The sequence below is a fragment of the Chelonia mydas genome, chromosome 5, assembly GCF_015237465.2.
Source record: "Chelonia mydas isolate rCheMyd1 chromosome 5, rCheMyd1.pri.v2, whole genome shotgun sequence".
Lineage (NCBI taxonomy): Eukaryota > Metazoa > Chordata > Testudines > Cheloniidae > Chelonia > Chelonia mydas.
Window position 1 is genome coordinate 87,184,624 of NC_051245.2, and position 20,008 is coordinate 87,204,631.

General features: G+C 44.3%; 1 protein-coding gene across 26 annotated transcripts in view; it reads right to left on the reverse strand.

Annotated features, from left to right (window-relative positions):
• Positions 1-20,008, reverse strand: part of AOPEP (aminopeptidase O (putative)) — a 393,415-nt gene that overhangs the window by 90,305 nt on the left and 283,102 nt on the right. Inside the window, exon 17 of one of the 26 annotated variants that reach the window (XM_037901738.2) lies at positions 2,511-2,806. The exons of the other annotated variants lie outside the window; for them this stretch is intronic. Coding sequence (XP_037757666.1) covers positions 2,786-2,806 — 21 coding nt within the window. The 3' untranslated portion in view covers positions 2,511-2,785. Of the gene's footprint in view, positions 1-2,510; positions 2,807-20,008 lie in introns of those variants that run through there. 26 annotated transcript variants of the gene reach the window in all.

Sequence of the window (20,008 nt, forward strand, 5' to 3'; positions counted from 1 at the left end):
TCCAGACGCCAGGCAATCCCCAGTACGGAGCAATGGCGAGGTGCTGGACCTCATCAGTGTTTGCGGGGAGGAAGCTGTCCAGTCCCAGCTGCGCTCCAGCCGTAGGAATTACGATACCTACGGGCAGATATCAAGGGCCATGATGGAAAGGGGCCATGACCAGGACACAGTGCAGTGCAGGGTTAAGGTCAAGGAGCTGCAGAATGCCTATCACAAAGCCCGTGAGGCAAACCGCTGCTCCAGTGCTGCCCCCGTGACCTGCCGTTTCTACAAAGAGCTGGACGCAATACTTGGGGGAGACCCACCTCCACTCCGAAGACCACCATGGACAATTCAGAGTCCATAGCAGCACAGAGTTCAACAAGGCAGGAGGAGAAAAGCGGGAGCAGGGGTGCTAAGGAGGAAGGGGGCCCAGAGCCAGAGGACGGCTCAGCATCCCTACATGCATGCAGCCAGGAGCGGTTTTCAAGTCAGGAGGAAGGTAGCCAGTCGTAGCGGATGGTGCTTAGGGAAGAACAAACGGCAGAGGAGGTGCCCGGTAAGTGGCTTTTATTTTGGGAAGGTAGCTGTTTGGTGCGGGCTCTTGGGGCGAGGAGGGTTAGGGCTGCGTGCATGCCTAGGTGCGGAATAGGGCGTTGATGTGCTCTCTCACATCATGGTAATCGGCCTCAGTAATCTCTTCAAAGGTCTCATGCAGAAACGGGGCAATCCAGCTGCGCAGGTTCCTTGGGCAAAGCTACTCTGCTCCTGGTCCCAGTAAGGCTAACATGTCTGCGCCACTGTGCCATGAGGGGCCCGGGGGGGACCATTGCTGCACACAGGCAAGCGGCATAAGGACCAAGATGAAAGCAGCATTGTAGTAGAAGACCCTCCCTTGCTTCCCAGGTCACCCTCAGCAGCGAGATATCTTCCAGGACGAACTCATCCTGTGGAAAATGTGGGGACAGTGTTCAGAATAGGGACTCTCTGCAGCTGTTGGCTCTCCCCAAGGCACAGAACCAACCCCAATGAAGTCATGCAGCAGTCCCTTACTGAAAATCAAAAAGTACAGGAGTGGCGGGAGACTGAAAAGAGGCACCCTGCAGCCCTTCTCCCAAAACTCTTTCCCTTGTGCCCCCATGTTACCACCAACCCACTTCCCCCAGCATCCGGTTTCTTACCACCACCAGCTGCCTCCAACACCTGTAGCTTCACCACCCAGCCCTGCAAACTACAACCCTTACCCACTCCACTCAACCCTCATCACCATGCATTTTAGCCAGCCTGAAGGGCAGCACTCGTTGCACAGCACTTCACACAGGAAGGCTGAATGTGATAACAGAACATACGCAAATCTGTGATTTTCCCGTTCCCAACCCTGCCTTCTTCCCTCCTCCCACACAGCACAGATGTGTCATGCCATTTCTGTTTCCCCAGCAGTTGTGTTTCTTTTCAATAAATGAATTTTTTGGCTTTGAAAACATTCTTTATTGCACTAAGTAAAAGATACTGTAGCCCAGGAAAGCAACAGGCACTGCAAGTCAGTGCATCATACACAGATGCCTACTAGCATTGGAACCACTGCACTTCACTCCTGTGCAGGGCACCAAACATTACTGGTGGCTTTCAGCATCGAATTGCTCCCCCAAAGCACTCCTAATCCTTATAGCCCTGCGCTGGGCACCTCTAATAGCCCTGGTCTCTGGCTGTTCAAATTCAGCCTCCAGGTGTTCAATCTCTGTGGTCCATGCCTTTCACCCTTCCCTTCACAAATGTTACAAAGGATAGAGCATGCAGCTGTAACCATGGGGATGTTGTCATTGGCCATGTCCAGCTTCCCATACAGATGGCCAAAAGCATACTCCACAGTCATTCTGCACTTGCTCTGCCTGTTGTTGAACCACTCCTTGCTGCTGTCAAGTTGCCCTGTGTACGGCTTCGTGAGCCATGGCTTTAAGGGGTAGGCGGGGTCTCTAAGGATCACAATGGACATTTCGACTTCCCCGATGGTGATCTTCTGGTCTGGGAAGAAAGTCCCTGCTTGCAGCTTCCTAAACAGGCCAGTGTTCCAAAAGATGCGTGCGTCATGCATCTTTCCGGACCAGCCTGTGTTAATGTCCACGAAACGCCCACAGTGAACCACAAGCGCCTCGAGAACCATACAGAAATACCCCTTCCGATTTATGTACTCGGAGACTAGGTGGTCTGGTACCAGAATTGGAATATGCGTCCCATCTATCACCCCTCCGCAGTTAGGGAAACCCATTTGTGCAAAGTCAGCCACAATGTCACGCATGTTGCCCAAAGTCACAGTTCTTCTGAGCAGGATGCGATTAATGGCCCTGCAAACTTGCATCAACACAATTCCAGCGGTCGACTTTCCCACTCCAAACTGGTTAGCAACCAATCGGTAGCTGTCTGGAGTTGCCAGCTTTCAGACTGCAATAGCCATCCGCTTCTCCATCGGCAGGGCAGCTCTCAATCTTGTGTCCCTGTGCCGCAGGATGGGGGTGAGCTCAGCACACGGTCCCATGAAAGTGGCTTTCCTCATCCGAAAGTGCAGCCACTGCTTGTCATGCAAGTCTGGGATGACGATGTGATTCCACCACTCAGTGCTTGTTTCCCGAGCCCAAAAGTGGCGTTCCACCGTGGTGAGCATGTCTATGAATGCCACAAGCAATCTCGTGTCGTATGCGTTATGCTAGTCGACATCATAGTCAGACTCATCACTGTCAGTTTGTAACAGTTGTAAGGAGTAACTCGACTGCAATTTGTGACGTGCCAGCGAGACCCATCAACATATTCCTCACAAGTTCAGGATCCATTCCTGCAGACCGAAAGGGAAGACAGAGCGTGCAGTACAAAAAACTTTGAAAGATGGCACTAAATGTGGAAGGAAGCACAGGAATCGCTGGGATGCGAAGCGATGCATCATGGGGCATTGGGACAGGACCCAGAATGCCTCGTCCCTCCCCCTTCCCATAAACCACAGTGCCAGAATGGGGAGAGGGGCTCTGTGGGATAGTTGCCCATAATGCACTGCTCCCAATGCTGCTGCAAGTGCCGCAAATGTGGCCATGCCACTGCGCTTGCAGCTGACAGTGTGACAGCAGCGCTTTCCCTGCTACTGTCTCCGAGGGCTGGTTTAATTCAAAGCGCTCTACATCTGCAAGTGTAGCCATGCCCTTAGATATTTCTGGCTCTTTTCTGACTCTTTCCCATCCCCAACAACAAACTCCACTATGCCTTAATATTAAAACTATTTACATTCCAACAAGTATTTAATACATTTTATCATGTATTCTTTTATTTCAATTTCTATTACAAGTAATATAAGTGCCTATTCAATCCTTTAGATACTTTGGACAAAAAATAAATTATAATCCCTAAAAATATGTATAAATACAACAGTTTATCTTCAACCCTTATAGCCAAAATTACCAAACTTAATAAATAAAAGGTCAGTATGTTTTATTATATTCTCACTGTAGCATAAGTACTAACCATTTCCCTGCCCCCAAGCCAGGTTTGTCAACTATTATGCTACACCATGTACACTTTATTGTATAGTACATTCTACTGAAGGGAAAGGATGGTCACAGGACTGGAAGCCAAGGCATCTGTCTTCTATTCCCAGATTTGCAACAGACTCACTGTGTGACTTTGGACAAACCTATCACTCTGTGTTTCAGTGTCTCCAGATGTAAAGCTGAATTCATAATTATTACCTACCTCACAGGGGCATTCTGTAGCTTAATTAATTAATGTGTGGAACAAATTAGGAGAGAAAGGATGATCCAGGGGTTTGGTCACTTGCCTTAGGGTATGTCTACACTACGGAATAAGGTCGAATTTATAGAAGTCGGTTTTTTAGAAATCGGTTTTATATATTCGAGTGTGTGTGTCCCCACAGAAGTGCATTAAGTGCATTAACTCGGCGGAGTGCTTCCACAGTACCGAGGCTAGAGTCGACTTCCGGAGCGTTGCACTGTGGGTAGCTATCCCACAGTTCCCGCAGTCTCCGCTGCCCATTGGAATTCTGGGTTGAGATCCCAATGCCTGATGGGGCTGAAACATTGTCGCGGGTGGTTCTGGGTACATATCGTCAGTCCCCCCTTCCCTCCCTCCCTCCGTGAAAGCAAGGGCAGACAATCGTTTCGCGCCTTTTTTCCTGAGTTACCTGTGCGGACGCCATACCACCGCAAGCATGGAGCCCGCTCAGGTAACCGTCACCGTATGTCTCCTGGGTGCTGGCAGACGCGGTATGGCATTGCTACACAGTAGCAGCAACCCCTTGCCTTCTGGCAGCAGACGGTACAGTACGACTGGTAGCCGTTCTCGTCATGTCCGAGGTGCTCCTGGCCACGTCGGCTGGGAGCGCCTGGGCAGACATGGGCTCAGGGACTAAATTTTTGGTGACTTGACCAGGTCATTCTCTTAAGTCCGGCAGTCAGTCCTATTGAACCATCTTATGGTGAGCAGGTAGGCAATATGTCCTTCTGCACTGTCTGCTGCCAGCCAAAGATGTAAAAGATAGATGGAGTGGATCAAAACAAGAAATAAACCGGATTTGTTTTGTACTCATTTGCCTCTTCCCCTGTCTATGGGACTCATTCCTCTAGGTCACACTGCAGTCACTCACAGAGAAGGTGCAGCGAGCTAAATCTAGCCATGTATCAATCAGAGGCCAGGCTAACCTCCTTGTTCCAATAAGAACAATAACTTAGGTGCACCATTTCTCATTGGAACCCTCCGTGAAGTCAACCCTGTAACCCCTCCCTGCGTCAGAGCAACGGCAAACAATCGTGCATCTGAGTTGAGAGTGCTGTCCAGAGCAGTCACAATGGAGCACTCTGATTGGGCTAAAACATTGTCGCGGGTGGTTCTGGGTACATATTGTCCGGCCCCCGTTCCCTCCCTCCCTCCGTGAAGGCAAGGGCAGACAATCGTTTCGCGCCTTTTTTCCTGAGTTACCTGTGCGGACGCCATACCACCGCAAGCATGGAGCCCGCTCAGGTAACCGTCACCGTATGTCTCCTGGGTGCTGGAAGACGCGGTACGGCATTGCTACACAGTAGCAGCAACCCATTGCCTTCTGGCAGCAGACGGTGCAGTATGACTGTTACCCGTCCTCGTCGTGTCCGAGGTGCTCCTGGCCACGTCGGCTGGGAGCGCCTGGGCAGACATGGGCGCAGGGACTAAATTTTTGGTGACTTGACCAGGTCATTCTCTTTAGTCCTGCAGTCAGTCCTATTGAACCGTCTTATGGTGATCAGGCAGGCAATACGGATTGCTAGCAGTCGTATTGTACCGTCTTCTGCCGGGCAGGCAAGAGATGACGATGGCTAGCAATCGTACTGTACCATCTTCTGCCGGGCAGGCAAGAGATGAGGATGGCTAGCAGTCGTACTGTACCATCTTCTGCCGAGCAGCCATGAGATGTGGATGGCATGCAGTCCTTCTGCACCGTCTGCTGCCAGCCAAAGATGTAAAAGATAGATGGAGTGGATCGAAACAAGAAATAGACCAGATTTGTTTTGTACTCATTTGCCTCTTCCCCTGTCTAGGGGACTCATTCCTCTAGGTCACACTGCAGTCACTCACAGAGAAGGTGCAGCGAGCTAAATCTAGCCATGTATCAATCAGAGGCCACGCTAACCTCCTTGTTCCAATAAGAACAGTAACTTAGGTGCACCATTTCTTATTGGAACCCTCCATGAACTCCTGCCTGAACTACTCCTTGATTTAAAGCCACCCCCTTTGTGGATTTTAGCTCCCTGAAGCCAACCCTATAAGCCGTGTCGTCAGTCGCCCCTCCCTCCGTCAGAGCAACGGCAGACAATCATTCCGCGCCTTTTTTCTGTGCGGACGCCATACCAAGGCAAGCATGGAGTCCGCTCAGCTCACTTTGGCAATTAGGAGCACATTAAACACCACACGCATTATCCAGCAGTATATGCAGCACCAGAACCTGGCAAAGCGCTACCGGGCGAGGAGGCGACGTCAGCGCGGTCACGTGAGTGATCAGGACATGGACACAGATTTCTCTGAAAGCATGGGCCCTGACAATGCATGCATCATGGTGCTAATGGGGCAGGTTCATGCTGTGGAACGCCGATTCTGGGCTCGGGAAACAAGCACAGACTGGTGGGACCGCATAGTGTTGCGGGTCTGGGACGATTCCCAGTGGCTGCGAAACTTTCGCATGCGTAAGGGCACTTTCATGGAACTCTGTGACTTGCTTTCCCCTGCCCTGAAGCGCATGAATACCAAGATGAGAGCAGCCCTCACAGTTGAGAAGCGAGTGGCGATAGCCCTGTGGAAGCTTGCAACGCCAGACAGCTACCGGTCAGTTGGGAATCAATTTGGAGTGGGCAAATCTACTGTTGGGGCTGCTGTGATGCAAGTAGCCCACGCAATCAAAGATCTGCTGATATCAAGGGTAGTGACCCTGGGAAATGTGCAGGTCATAGTGGATGGCTTTGCTGCAATGGGATTCCCTAACTGTGGTGGGGCCATAGACGGAACCCATATCCCTATCTTGGCACCGGAGCACCAAGCCGGCGAGTACATAAACCGCAAGGGGTACTTTTCAATAGTGCTGCAAGCTCTGGTGGATCACAAGGGACGTTTCACCAACATCAACGTGGGATGGCCGGGAAAGGTACATGACGCTCGCATCTTCAGGAACTCTGGTCTGTTTCAAAAGCTGGAAGAAGGGACTTTATTCCCAGACCAGAAAATAACTGTTGGGGATGTTGAAATGCCTATATGTATCCTTGGGGACCCAGCCTACCCCTTAATGCCATGGCTCATGAAGCCATACACAGGCAGCCTGGACAGTAGTCAGGAGCTGTTCAACTACAGGCTGAGCAAGTGCAGAATGGTGGTAGAATGTGCATTTGGACGTTTAAAGGCGCGCTGGCGCAGTTTACTGACTCGCTTAGACCTCAGCGAAACCAATATTCCCACTGTTATTACTGCTTGCTGTGTGCTCCACAATATCTGTGAGAGTAAGGGGGAGACGTTTATGGCGGGGTGGGAGGTTGAGGCAAATCGCCTGGCTGCTGGTTACGCGCAGCCAGACCAGGGCGGTTAGAAGAGCACAGGAGGGCGCGGTACGCATCAGAGAGGCTTTGAAAACCAGTTTCGTGACTGGCCAGGCTACGGTGTGAAAGTTCTGTTTGTTTCTCCTTGATGAAACCCCCCGCCCCTTGGTTCACTCTACTTCCCTGTAAGCTAACCACCCTCCCCTCCTCCCTTCGATCACCGCTTGCAGAGGCAATAAAGTCATTGTTGCTTCACATTCATGCATTCTTCATTCATTCATCACACAAACAGGGGGATGACTACCAAGGTAGCCCAGGAGGGGTGGTGGAGGAGGGAAGGAAAATGCCACACAGCACTTTAAAAGTTTACAACTTTAAAATTTATTGAATGACAGCCTTCTTTTTTTTGGGCAATCCTCTGTGGTGGACTGGCTGGTTGGCCGGAGGCCCCCCCACCGCGTTCTTGGGCGTCTGGGTGTGGAGGCTATGGAACTTGGGGAGGAGGGCGGTTGGTTACACAGGGGCTGTAGTGGCAGTCTGTTCTCCAGCTGCCTTTGCTGCAGCTCAACCATACACTGGAGCATACTGGTTTGGTCCTCCAGCAGCCTCAGCATTGAATCCTGCCTCCTCTCATCACGCTGCCGCCACATTCGAGCTTCAGCCCTCTCTTCAGCCCGCCACTTACTCTCTTCAGCCCGCCACCTCTCCTCCTGGTCATTTTGTGCTTTCCTGCAGTCTGACATTATTTGCCTCCACGCATTCGTCTGTGCTCTGTCAGTGTGGGAGGACAGCATCAGCTCGGAGAACATTTCATCTCGAGTGCGTTTTTTTTTTCTTTCTAATCTTCACTAGCCTCTGGGAAGGAGAAGATCCTGTGATCGTTGAAACACATGCAGCTGGTGGAGAAAAAAAAAGGGACAGCGGTATTTAAAAAGACACATTTTATAAAACACTGGCTACACTCTTTCAGGGTAAACCTTGCTGTTAACATTACATACATAGCACATGTGCTTTCGTTACAAGGTCGCATTTTGCCTCCCGCCACCGCGTGGCTACCCCCTCCACCCTCCACCCTCCCTGTGGCTAACAGCGGGGAACATTTCTGTTCAGCCGCAGGCAAACAGCCCAGCAGGAATGGGCTCCTCTGAGTGTCCCCTGAAGAAAAGCACCCTATTTCAACCAGGTGACCATGGATTATATCTCACTCTCCTGATGATAACACAGAGAGATAAAGAACGGATGTTGCTTGAACGCCAGCAAACATACACTGCAATGCTTTGTTATACAATGATTCCCGAGTACATGTTACTGGCCTGGAGTGGTAAAGTGTCCTACCATGAAGGACGCAATAAGTCTGCCCTCCCCAGAAACCTTTTGCAAAGGCTTTGGGAGTATATCCAGGAGAGCCGCGAATGCCAGGGCAAAGTAATCCTTTCACATGCTTGCTTTTACACTATGTATAGTATTTTAAAAGGTACACTCACCGGAGGTCCCTTCTCCGCCTGCTGGGTCCAGGAGGCAGCCTTGGGTGGGTTCGGGGGGTACTGGCTCCAGGTCCAGGGTGAGAAACAGTTCCTGGCTGTCGGGAAAACCGGTTTCTCCGCTTGCTTGCTGTGAGCTATCTACAACCTCCTCCTCATCATCATCTTCTTCGTCCCCAAAACCTGCTTCCGTATTGCCTCCATCTCCATTGAAGGAGTCAAACAACACGGCTGGGGTAGTGGTGGCTGAACCCCCTAAAATGGCATGCAGCTCATCATAGAAGCGGCATGTTTGGGGCTCTGACCCGGAGCGGCCGTTCGCCTCTCTGGTTTTCTGGTAGGCTTGCCTCAGCTCCTTCAGTTTCACGCGGCACTGCTTCGGGTCCCTGTTATGGCCTCTGTCCTTCATGCCCTGGGAGATTTTGACAAAGGTTTTGGCATTTCGAAAACTGGAACGGAGTTCTGATAGCACGGATTCCTCTCCCCATACAGCGATCAGATCCCGTACCTCCCGTTCGGTCCATGCTGGAGCTCTTTTGCGATTCTGAGACTCCATCATGGTCACCTCTGCTGATGAGCTCTGCATGGTCACCTGCAGCTTGCCACGCTGGCCAAACAGGAAATGAGATTCAAAAGTTCGCGGTTCTTTTCCTGTCTACCTGGCCAGTGCATCTGAGTTGAGAGTGCTGTCCAGAGCGGTCAAAATGGAGCACTCTGGGATAGCTCCCGGAGGCCAATACCGTCGAATTGTGTCCACAGTACCCCAAATTCGACCCGGCAAGGCCGATTTAAGCGCTAATCCACTTGTCAGGGGTGGAGTAAGGAAATCGATTTTAAGAGCCCTTTAAGTCGAAATAAATGGCTTCATCGTGTGGACAGGTACGGGCTTACATCGATTTAACGCTGCTAAATTCGACCTAAAGTCCTAGTGTAGACCAGGGCTTAGACTTGAGAGACCTGGATTCAATTCCTTGCTCTACCACAGGCTTCCTATGTGACAACAAGGAAGTCACTTAGGATATGTCTACACCAGTGTAAGTCCAGGGTTCGAACTCAGGCTCAAACCTAACTCTTCTTCCCTCTACAGAGGAATCGCACTTACCCAGGACTCGAACCCAGGGTATCAGGACCCCACGGGATGGAGGGCCTGAGCCTGAGTCCGGGACCTAGGGTTCAAGACCTTTTGCTTTGTGGTATAGATGCAGCCTCTGACGAAGCGGAGATTTTCCCTTGCTATGTTGTATGTGAGCCTAAGTGAGTCTTACTGTTGAGCCTATGGGAGTTTTACTGTTTTGCATGAATACTGTGTGTGCCTCAGCTTCCCTGTGTGCTGCACCCATACCTCAAGTGGTAGGAATAGGGGTGTGTGACTTTGGCTGAGACCTCTGGGGCAGATGAGGCTGCTCCAGCTGCCTGCACGTACGCTATGGCCGGCGCCCTTCATAATCTGAGACCCAGGAGGGGGATGCAACCAGGTGATGACCAGGTAACTCTTTCCCAGGGAAGCGAAAAAAAGACAAGGAGGAGGAACAACAGGGGTGTCTGAGGTCAGGTCACTGGAAGCTGGGCATCTGCTTGGGGGAAATGGAAGAGGGGAAGTCCAGGGACTTGGCTGAAAGCCACCGATTTCTGTGCTAACAAGTTCTGTGTTCCTGTTGACTAATAAACCTTCTGTTTTACTGGCTCACTGAGAGTCACTGCTGACTGTGGAGTTGGGATACAGGGCCCTCTGGCTTCCCCAGGAGGCCCACCTGGGCGGATTCGCTGTGGGAAGCGCAAAGTGTGGAATGGGATACTGAATGCTCCAAGGTCAGACCCAAGAAGGTTGAAGCTGTGTAAGCTTTTTGCCCTGGCGACAGTATGCTCAGAGAGGAGACATGCTCCCCCAGAGTGCCAGCCTGGCTTTGTATGGAGTAGTTCCATGGCATCACCCCGGTGACTCCGTGACACAGCCACACTGGACTCATGCTCTTGAAGTCTGTCAAAAGTATCCCACAATACCATGGGTTGACTTTCTTTGTCCTCTGGACAGGCAAGTTTGGTGGTCATTCAAATTTTCCTACATTGCACCACAAACAAAAAGCTAGAGTAGCCACATTTTGGAAGGGTGCTAGGAAGTCTGGGTTATGGCTGACCGGACTCAGACTCACATAATGAAGTGTAGATGCTGGACACCCAGGTTGGGACCCAGGGTTCAACAATTCCTAACCCAGGGTTACAAATTAGTGTAGATGCTCAAGCCATAGATTAACAAACCCAAGGTCTGCTAACCCGAGTTCAACTCACCCTGGGCGGACGTTCCAGTGTAGTCATACACTTAATATCTCTGTGCCTCAGTTCCCCTTCTGTAAAACTAGGATAATAGTAATTCCCTATTTTCCAGGGTGTTGTGAGGAAAAGTATGTTAAATGATTGTAAGGCACTCAGATACTAATGCAGGCCATGTAAGTACCTTAGACAGATATGTGCTTTGTGATCCCCTGATGGAAGCCTCTAAGGAAATGCAAGGTATTATTGTATTAAAAGATACAATGAATCACAGTACTACTATAAAGCTTCTTGCCCTGTGCATATAACAATCTTCCTGGCTTTTCAGTATAGCATATATATACATATGCTATACTGAAAAGCCAGGAAGATTCTTGATTTATTTTAATAATTTGATGATGGTAGTCACTGTTGACATAAACCAGAAGTAGCACACTTGATATGGAAATGCATTTTGTCATGATCCAGTGGTTCTCCCCCACTATTGATCAATGGGTGAGGAATAAAATTTGCTTTAGAACCAGTTTAAACGTTATTATTCCCTGATCAACTTTATAATAGGTACCATCAAGTAAGAGAACATTCTGTATTATAATAAGAGTATGGTTCAATAAATACTTGAGTTGGGCAATTGCTGCAAAATACACTTTCTGTATTTGTTCACTTTTAAAGACAAATTCACTTCAGCCAAACTCACTGCTCTTTGCTGTCTGTGAACATTCAAGCTTTATATACATGAATTCTTGAGGAAAATGCATGTTGAACTCATGAATTTGAGTATTTGTACTGGAAGTGGTATATTTTATATGGAACTCTGTACCTAGTAGCCTAAGTTTCCTAGGAATTATGTCCTGTGCAAAATTTCTCTGGTCCAGAAAGGAAGAGAATTCAAACATTCTAAAATTCACATTTGACTCAGTGAGAGTCAAAGCCCAAGCGTAGTTATACTCATCCAAACAGGAAACAGAAACAATGGCCTGTGACTTATGTAACCTAGTACAACTAACCAACAAAGCTTGATTTTTCAATAGCTGAGTATGAAATATTGTCAGTCTGTAAAGTTTAATAAAAATGGGAAAAAATTGTCAAGTTAGTTAGAATAGCTATCACGTTCAAAGAAAATGTGATTTCACAGACATTCTATGAGCAAAAGAGGCTAAATCTCCTAAATAATAATTATCTGCAAATTATTTACAGCAGAACTTCAGAGTTACGAACAGCTCGGGAATGGAGGTTGTTCACAACTCTGAAATGTTTGTAACTCTGAACAAAATGTTATGGTTGTTCTTTCAAAAGTTTACAACTGAACATTGACTTAATACAGCTTTGGGTATGTCTTCACTACCTGCCGGATTGGCAGGCAGCAATCGATCCAGCAGGGATCGATTTATCACGTCTAGTCTAGATGTGATAAATCGACCCCCGAGCACTATCCCGTCGACTCCTGTACTTCAGCACCATGAGAGGCATTGGCAGAGTCGACAGGGGAGCAGCAGCAGTCGACTCACCACGGTGGAGACACCACGGTAAGTCGATCTAAGTACGTTGACTTCAGCTACGTTATTCACGTAGCTGAAGCTGCGTAACTTCGGATTGATCCCCACCCCCCCAGTGTAAACCAGGGCTTTGAAACTTTACATGCAGAAGAAAAATGCTGCTTCCCCCCCCCCCTTTTTTTTAAGTAGTTTATGTTTAACACGGTGCTGTACTGTATTTGCTTTTTTTCTGGATCTCTGCTACTGCCTGATTGTGTACTTCCGGAAATGAGGAGTGTGGTTGACTGGTCAGTTCATAACTCTGAGGTTCTACTGTACAAAGCTATACTGAAAACTGTTCAGATTAAGCTTTCTGGGTGGCGGTGGGAAATCTGTAGTTAATTCCACTTCTTTGGTTTTATGCTCCCTAAACTAGCAGGAGCTGTGAAGAGAGAGTCTACTCAGGCTCCATGAGGCAGAATTGCTATGGCAACAGAAACATACAAGTCCTGGGAGGTCCAGGAGTGGAAATACACGAGTCCAGCAACTATGATAAGGGAGACATCAACAAGATAGAAGAAAACGATATGCCCCTCCTCCTCCTACCCAACAGTTTTATCTGTGCTATGGAATAAAAGAACATTTCACATCTCTCAGTAGAGACATCTCCAGGTAATTAGGGGAAGCCAAATCTCATCTTTAATCAGAAAAATAGTGGCTTATAAAGAGGACCTTGAGGATGGATAATGAAAGCCCTGATTCAGCAAAACACTTAAACCTATACCTAACTTTAAGCAGGTTAGTAGCTCCACTGGCTTCCTCAGAAGTCCAGGCAAAATGTAGAGAAATCTCTTAAATATTAACAAAAACAAAGACTTATATTGCAAAGTTGGTAACGAGTTAGTCATCATTTCTTTGAAAACAAACAGGCTCTCAAACATGGAAATGTTTAAAACTCTGTAGCTTGACTTCATTTCTGTTTGCAATATGGATGAGAAAGCATGAGCAACAAGTTCACTGGCCTTCTGGGTTCAGTGTAAAGCCCATCTCTTTTCCCAGACATTTGTCTAAGAAGAATGGGAGCAACTGATTGTAATGAAAGTTCTTTTTATGTCCACAACTGAAAGACATGGCACTGTATGAGCTTGTGTGTGTTTACCATATTTTGCAATGTGCTGTGAACCATATGGAAGGACACAATTCATAAATAAAAAAAATTATAAATTAAAACACTTTCAGTGAAAATTCAAAGTGTTGTAAACTGGAACACCCCACTAAATAAGAGATTTAAGAGGATATTATGTCATAACCAGATGCACAGTGAGCACAAGTAAAAACAAATTTTTGTATCTTTTTATCAAGAGGTACAATATTACCATTTCCAATGGTTTGCCCCATCAAAAGCACAGAGAACGAAAACAGTAATATTTTAGGTCTTGATGTTGTAGAGGTCTGTGAGGACATCACGTCTGCCTGGGAGGAGCTCAGTGCAGGGTCAGGACTTTGCTTAACAGTAAAATGTGAAAGAAAACTTGCACCCACATAAGGCAGCTGTGAAGTGCTCTGGTGACATCACATAATTTTAATTCAAAGAACTCATTAATATCAAGAGAAAACTTCCCTCAATAGATTTGCAGCTTTCCATGCACAATTTTGAGATACCTGGGGGTTCAATTTTAAAATGCAGGAACCTACATTAGGCACACAAAATTTGAGAGCAGCTCATATACATGTAGAGTCTGGATAATTGTGGATGCAACTGGTGACTATCTGCATCAACAAAAGCAAGATATGTGGAGGAAAGTGTATGCATAAATTACAAAAATACCCACATTTGAGAATTTGACCCAATGTGTTTAATACACAGCATACACTAACAAAGAACACTATTTTATTCTGTCTTGCAATTCATTCCTCTTCTTCTCCTCCTCTAATAGTTTTTTTTCACAGTTTTTATTTGGCCATGATATTTTGTCATGTTATGTTTGGTATCATTGCCTATTCCTAAGACTATAACCATCAAAAGTCAGATTTAAGAACTTCCATAATCTTTTGAGTGTCTTTATTAAAAGCTTTGTACTCTGCCTTCTGTGCTCATACATTTAAAATAATATCCATCCTTCCACAATATTATACATGTATTTTTACAATACGTGAACAAAATATAAACAGATGAGAGACAGATAATGAGGGTAACAGCTAAAAACAACCATAAAAAGGTTAAGCTTATTTCTGACAAAACGTATTAAATAAAATACTGAAATAAAGCATATTTTTGAGCCAAACCACTAAGACTCCTTTAGAGTCATTACAGTCAATCACATCAATAAGAACTCAGGGACATTTAAATCATGTGGATTATTCAACTGCCATGCATGAGTCTGCATTCTAAAACTTCTTATGAAGTTTCGGGGGAAGAAAAATTATGGAGTGTGAGAATGTAGCTCACCAAATGTTTCCCAAACATAATAAGTATGTCATTCTAGTTTCTAAAATGCACCAAAAGTAACAGTTTTCCCTCTAGACCCAAAGCCAGCAAAAATTCTACTCAGACTTAATTATAAAAACACTAGAGGGAAAGGAGAAACTTGAAAGCAGGGTGGATAAAAATCAGTGATTTAAAAAAAAATTGGATTTTTTTTTATTTAAATTGGATTTTTTTGATAAAATGCTTTTTAAGGAAAAAACCTAGCTAAAGATAGTTTTAATTAAGATATCTTTGAGCTATAATGTATCTCATCATGGAACAGGGATTATAAATTCTAATTTTATAGTACAAGACAATATATTCAGGTAATGTTTAAGAAAAGTTTTGTAAATGAGTTCCAACAGTTCATGGATTAGGGACCCAATCTTATGGGGTTCCAGGGGCTTCTGTATAGATTATTTAGGTTCATCTTTCTATCTACCCAATGGGACTCAGTGCTCAGTCTAGAAGATATCATCAGAGATGCTTAGTTTTGCAGTTCTCAAACTGTGGATTTGTGTCTCCAGAGATAACATGCTTGTCAAACAGCAAAAATGTTTTTAAATAAATAAAATAAATAGACAGAGGTGAGAAATAACAGACCTCAACTCTATTGTCCTTCTGCACATTTCTGTACACAGAGTCAATCCCTTACCTCTCTATAAAAGTGCAAAGTTTCAAAAAGTTCAATGAATAGAAGATTGTTCGGGGTGGAATAGATCTGCACAAGGAGAAGAAGTCTGGAGATAAAGGTGAGAAGGGAGGGACAGGCAGTAGGAACAAAAGTGAAACTGTTTGAGCAGCATATTCCAGAAGTCTTGAGGTCTTTCTGAGTGTAGCCTTCACTGATTTGAGATCTACCATACCACTCTCTCACTTGAAGGAAAAACCTATAATGGCAGCAGGCCGTAAAAGAGACCCAATTTGGGAATATTTTAATGAAGTTCTTCTACCTGTGAGTAAGACAGGCATGCGCGCAAAATGCAAACAGTGCAACAAAGAAATGCAAGGCCCGGTTACCTGAATGAAACAGCATCATGAGAAGTGTTCCTTCTCAGGAGGAAGCTGCGTTGAAGATGATGAAAGGAACATGTCTGAACATGCAGGATCTTCAGGTTGCTAAACTTTTTTATTTCATACTTCTTTCTTAAGGACTGCCTGTCTCCCCTCTGACCTATTCTTGAATTCTCGACATTTGAGCAAAAAATATAGTTGTTACTCTATGGTACTATCATTTTAGATGCAGTGGTGATAAAAAATAAGTAGCTGAAATAGGCGGATGTTCTTTTTTACAATTTCACCGTTAAAGTAGTATCGAGTGTCCGTGAATGCAATGAGTAATACTAAATGAGCAGTATGGCAATAATAATTAAATAACTGCATTGACTTATTTTGTTTAGGAGAATCCATCCTCAACATACAGAATTCTGAAGACTATCCACCTTCCAGATCACCATTTTCTATAGTTTCAGAGTTATCTGCCAATGATAGTGTTTCAGTCACATCATGTATGTCACATAGCCACAGTATATCATCTACAGCAAAAAGAAAAAAAAGATCTCCATCATCCAGAAACAACCATAAGTTTGTGATAAGAACCAGCAGATTACAAAAAGAGGCAATTGATGAAAAAAACTGCCCAGTTTGTTTATGCAACAAACTCTCCTTTCCATACGAGTGAGAACCCACACCTTCATTAACATGGTTCAGTCATTAAGACCAGGATACAGTCCACCCAACAGAGCAGATGTTGCAGGCAAATTGCTGGATAAAGTGTATGACAGAGAAATTGAGCAGTATGCAAAAGGTCTAGAGGGTGGAATTGTTAACCTGAGTTTTGATGGGTAGAGCAATGTCCACAATGATCCCGTTGTATGTGCTTGTGTGACAACAGAAGAAGGGAATGTCTTCCTTACAGAAACAATTGATACATCAGGAAATGCACACACAACAGACTACTTACAAGAAGTAGCAGTAAAAGCTATAACAAACTGTAGAAAAAAAATTAAAATGTCTAGTATGCAGCTTGGTCACAGACAATGCTTCAAATGTATCCAAGATGAGAAGAAATTTAGGAGAGAGTGAAGAGAGTCTAAAGCTAACAACATACGGTTGCAGTGCTCATTTGATGCACCTCCTAGCCAAAGACTTCAGTGTTCCAGAAATAAAGGCTAATATTGTTAAAATTGCAAAATACTTCCGTAACAACCACTTTGCAGCAGCTGCTCTGAAAAAAGTGGGAGAAACCAAGCTAACTCTCCCACAAGACGTGCGAGGCAACTCAGTAGTGGACTGTTCTGAGCACTATAACAAGAACTGGCCTAATCTGATGACAGTTGGTGAACAAAATCGTGAAAAAATAGATGGCACTAGTCACAGCCAAAGTTCTCAACATTGGGCTTAAGAGAAATGTTGAACACATGCTGAGTACCCTGAAGCCTATTTCTGTAGCCTTGAACAAAATGCAGGGAAATAGCTGTTTTATTGCGGACGCTGTTGAAATTTGGAAGGAACGGAGTGAGATCTTAAAAAAAGAGAAATATGCAACAACAGAGTTAAATTACAAGCATTAAAAAAACAAATGGGACAAGCACTATCTCTAGCTCATTTTCTTGCAGATATGCTCAATACTCGGCACTAGGGTCAAACCTTAACTGCTGAAGAAGCGCAGTTGGCTATCACATGGACATCCAGCAATCATCCCTCCATAATGCCAACTATAATAAACTTCAGAGCTAAGGGTGAACCAGTCAAGAAATATATGTTTGCTGATGATGTTTTAAAGAAAGTGAACTGGTGGAAGTCACTTAAGGACTTGGATTCAGAGACTGTTGAAGTGATAATTTCACTTTTAACCGCTGTAACTTCTTCTGCCAGCGTAGAAAGAATATTTTCTTCCTTTGGACTAATTCATTCCAAAATGAGAAATTGTTTGGGATCTGAAAAAGCAGGAAATCTTGTTTTTCTTTTCCAGATTATGAACGAACAGGAAAATGAAGATGACGATGACTGAGTTAGCTGCTGAAGCCAATATTTTCGGTTTCTCATGTTGACCTGGCTGACATAGTCGATTTAATTTGTTTTTGTTTTTTTAAATAATTCATTTAACTACTTCAGTTCAAAACAATTTTAACAAAAACAAACCTGATTTTAAAAGACTTGAATGCTTAACTAAATTCAAAAATTCATATGCTTGTTTTGTTAAAAGATTATATATTTGTTGTTGAAGAAAAAAATCCAGAATACATAACTTTGTTGTTTTAGTTAAATAAAACAATTTAAATGTCTGTCCGGTGATGTTCCCCTCCTAATGCAGCATGGCAAGAAAAATCCTCCAAATACTAATGATTAACCTGTTGAACTGAATAGTTCACATCCCAATGACTTCATAAGTATGTGCTTGAATTACCTTTGGTAAATGCAATAACCAATCATCATTCATTTTCTGATATAGCTGTAAAACTAATCTGAAAAGTTTTCAAAATAAATCACTTTAAAAATATATAGTGTATACCTTCTAAAAACGAAACCTACATCTATATCTGAGGTGTGAAGAATATACATTAAGGTTATAACAACCAACAAGAATGTACTTTTATGTAGAAATCCATGATTAAATTCAGTCTGCCTGACTAGTGATTTAAATCAAATCCACCCTGCTTGAAAGGCACTCAAAACAGTCCAATCCTTTTTCTTATTCTACATTTTGGAAAGAACAAATGTTTTTTCCACATTCTCCTTCCACATTTTATAAAAAATAAAGGCTGGGCTAATATGTAGCTTGCCAAGTATCAGCCACCTAAAACAAGGATTTATACATGGAAATAATGACAGACCTTAAGCTATAGTGGTATTAGTGGGTGCTACTAAAATAATGCATCCTATTAGTATCATATGATAACGTACACAAAGGTTAGCTCATTAAAATGCCTCCAATGAGAATTATTGCCAAATAAAGTGTTCTGCCACAAAAGTGCAACTGATTTCTTCTATAAATTAAATAACCTCTAAAACAGCTTTTTTTTTTTTTAAATAAACTACACAAACCTTGTGTTTTACATTAAAGTGACCTTAATCTTTCACTACACAGGAGGGATGACTGTTAGCAATGAACTGCTGTAATTACAAGGGATGTAATGATCTGTAAACTATTTCAACACATGGCTATGCTAGCCTGTGTTCTCCCAATTTAGTAATGGTCATCTCAGACTGGGGAGGGGAACTACTGCATCATGCACACAGTGAAGAGTTGTTTTCAACATTCCAAAAATGTGGCTAGTGGGAATTATTCACCTCACTGACATCATCAATAATAATTAAGAGGTCTATGAAAATTAATGTGACACCTGGTTTATCCTATGTGATTATGCTTAGACACTAACAATGAGGTCCACTATTCAAAATGAAACTAATACATTCTGATATCAACACTATTCCATATAAGGTGCAACTGAGGTCAAAATCAGGCTCACTTTTTGTTAAGGCTCCATCAATAGTTGTATTCAAATTAAAAAATACATATTTAAACACATGGTATCTTCTTGCCCATTTTGATGCTATTAGAGTCACTGTAAAGAAGCAGGCTATTTTGATATTGTCTTTATTATAATTCCAAAAAAGCATTATTTTTTAAAACTAAATTTTGCAAACAAGTCCATTAAAATGGGTATTTTTAGCAAGATGGGAAGTGAAATCCTAAAATATTTAATTTTAATGAGCAGTAATTACATCCATGCATGCGTAGTACAGAGAAATATAGAGATATATATGAGGATTATGACTATGCTGGAAAACTGATATGTAAAAGCATATTCACAGCATTCGCTGTAACACAGTTAACGAGTATGAGGTATTGCAGAAATCTCACAACTGAGTTATCTTTCTCTGTTTGGCTAGGGAATGAAATATTATACATAATCAATGAAAGCCTGTTAGTCTTTGCAGATCCTGCAGGGTTCTGTAATAATGGCATAATTTGGTATGGTATCATTTCTTCTGAACCGATACACAGTGGACTCCACAGAATTCTCAGTGTAAGTTCTTTACACTCTTTTTAGGCCGGGGGGGGGGGGGGGGGGGGGGGGGGATGGGAGCGTTAACGGCACTATATGGGTATCCAAGTTCAGAGCAGCCTTAATTCTGAACTTCTTAGTTTTGTGGATTCAATTACAATCCTTAACATTAAACACTTTATAAATATAGATTTACACACACACTATTTAATAATGAGGATTTTATATATACTTGTGTGTGTGTTGAGAGAGAAAGAGATACACACACATACATACA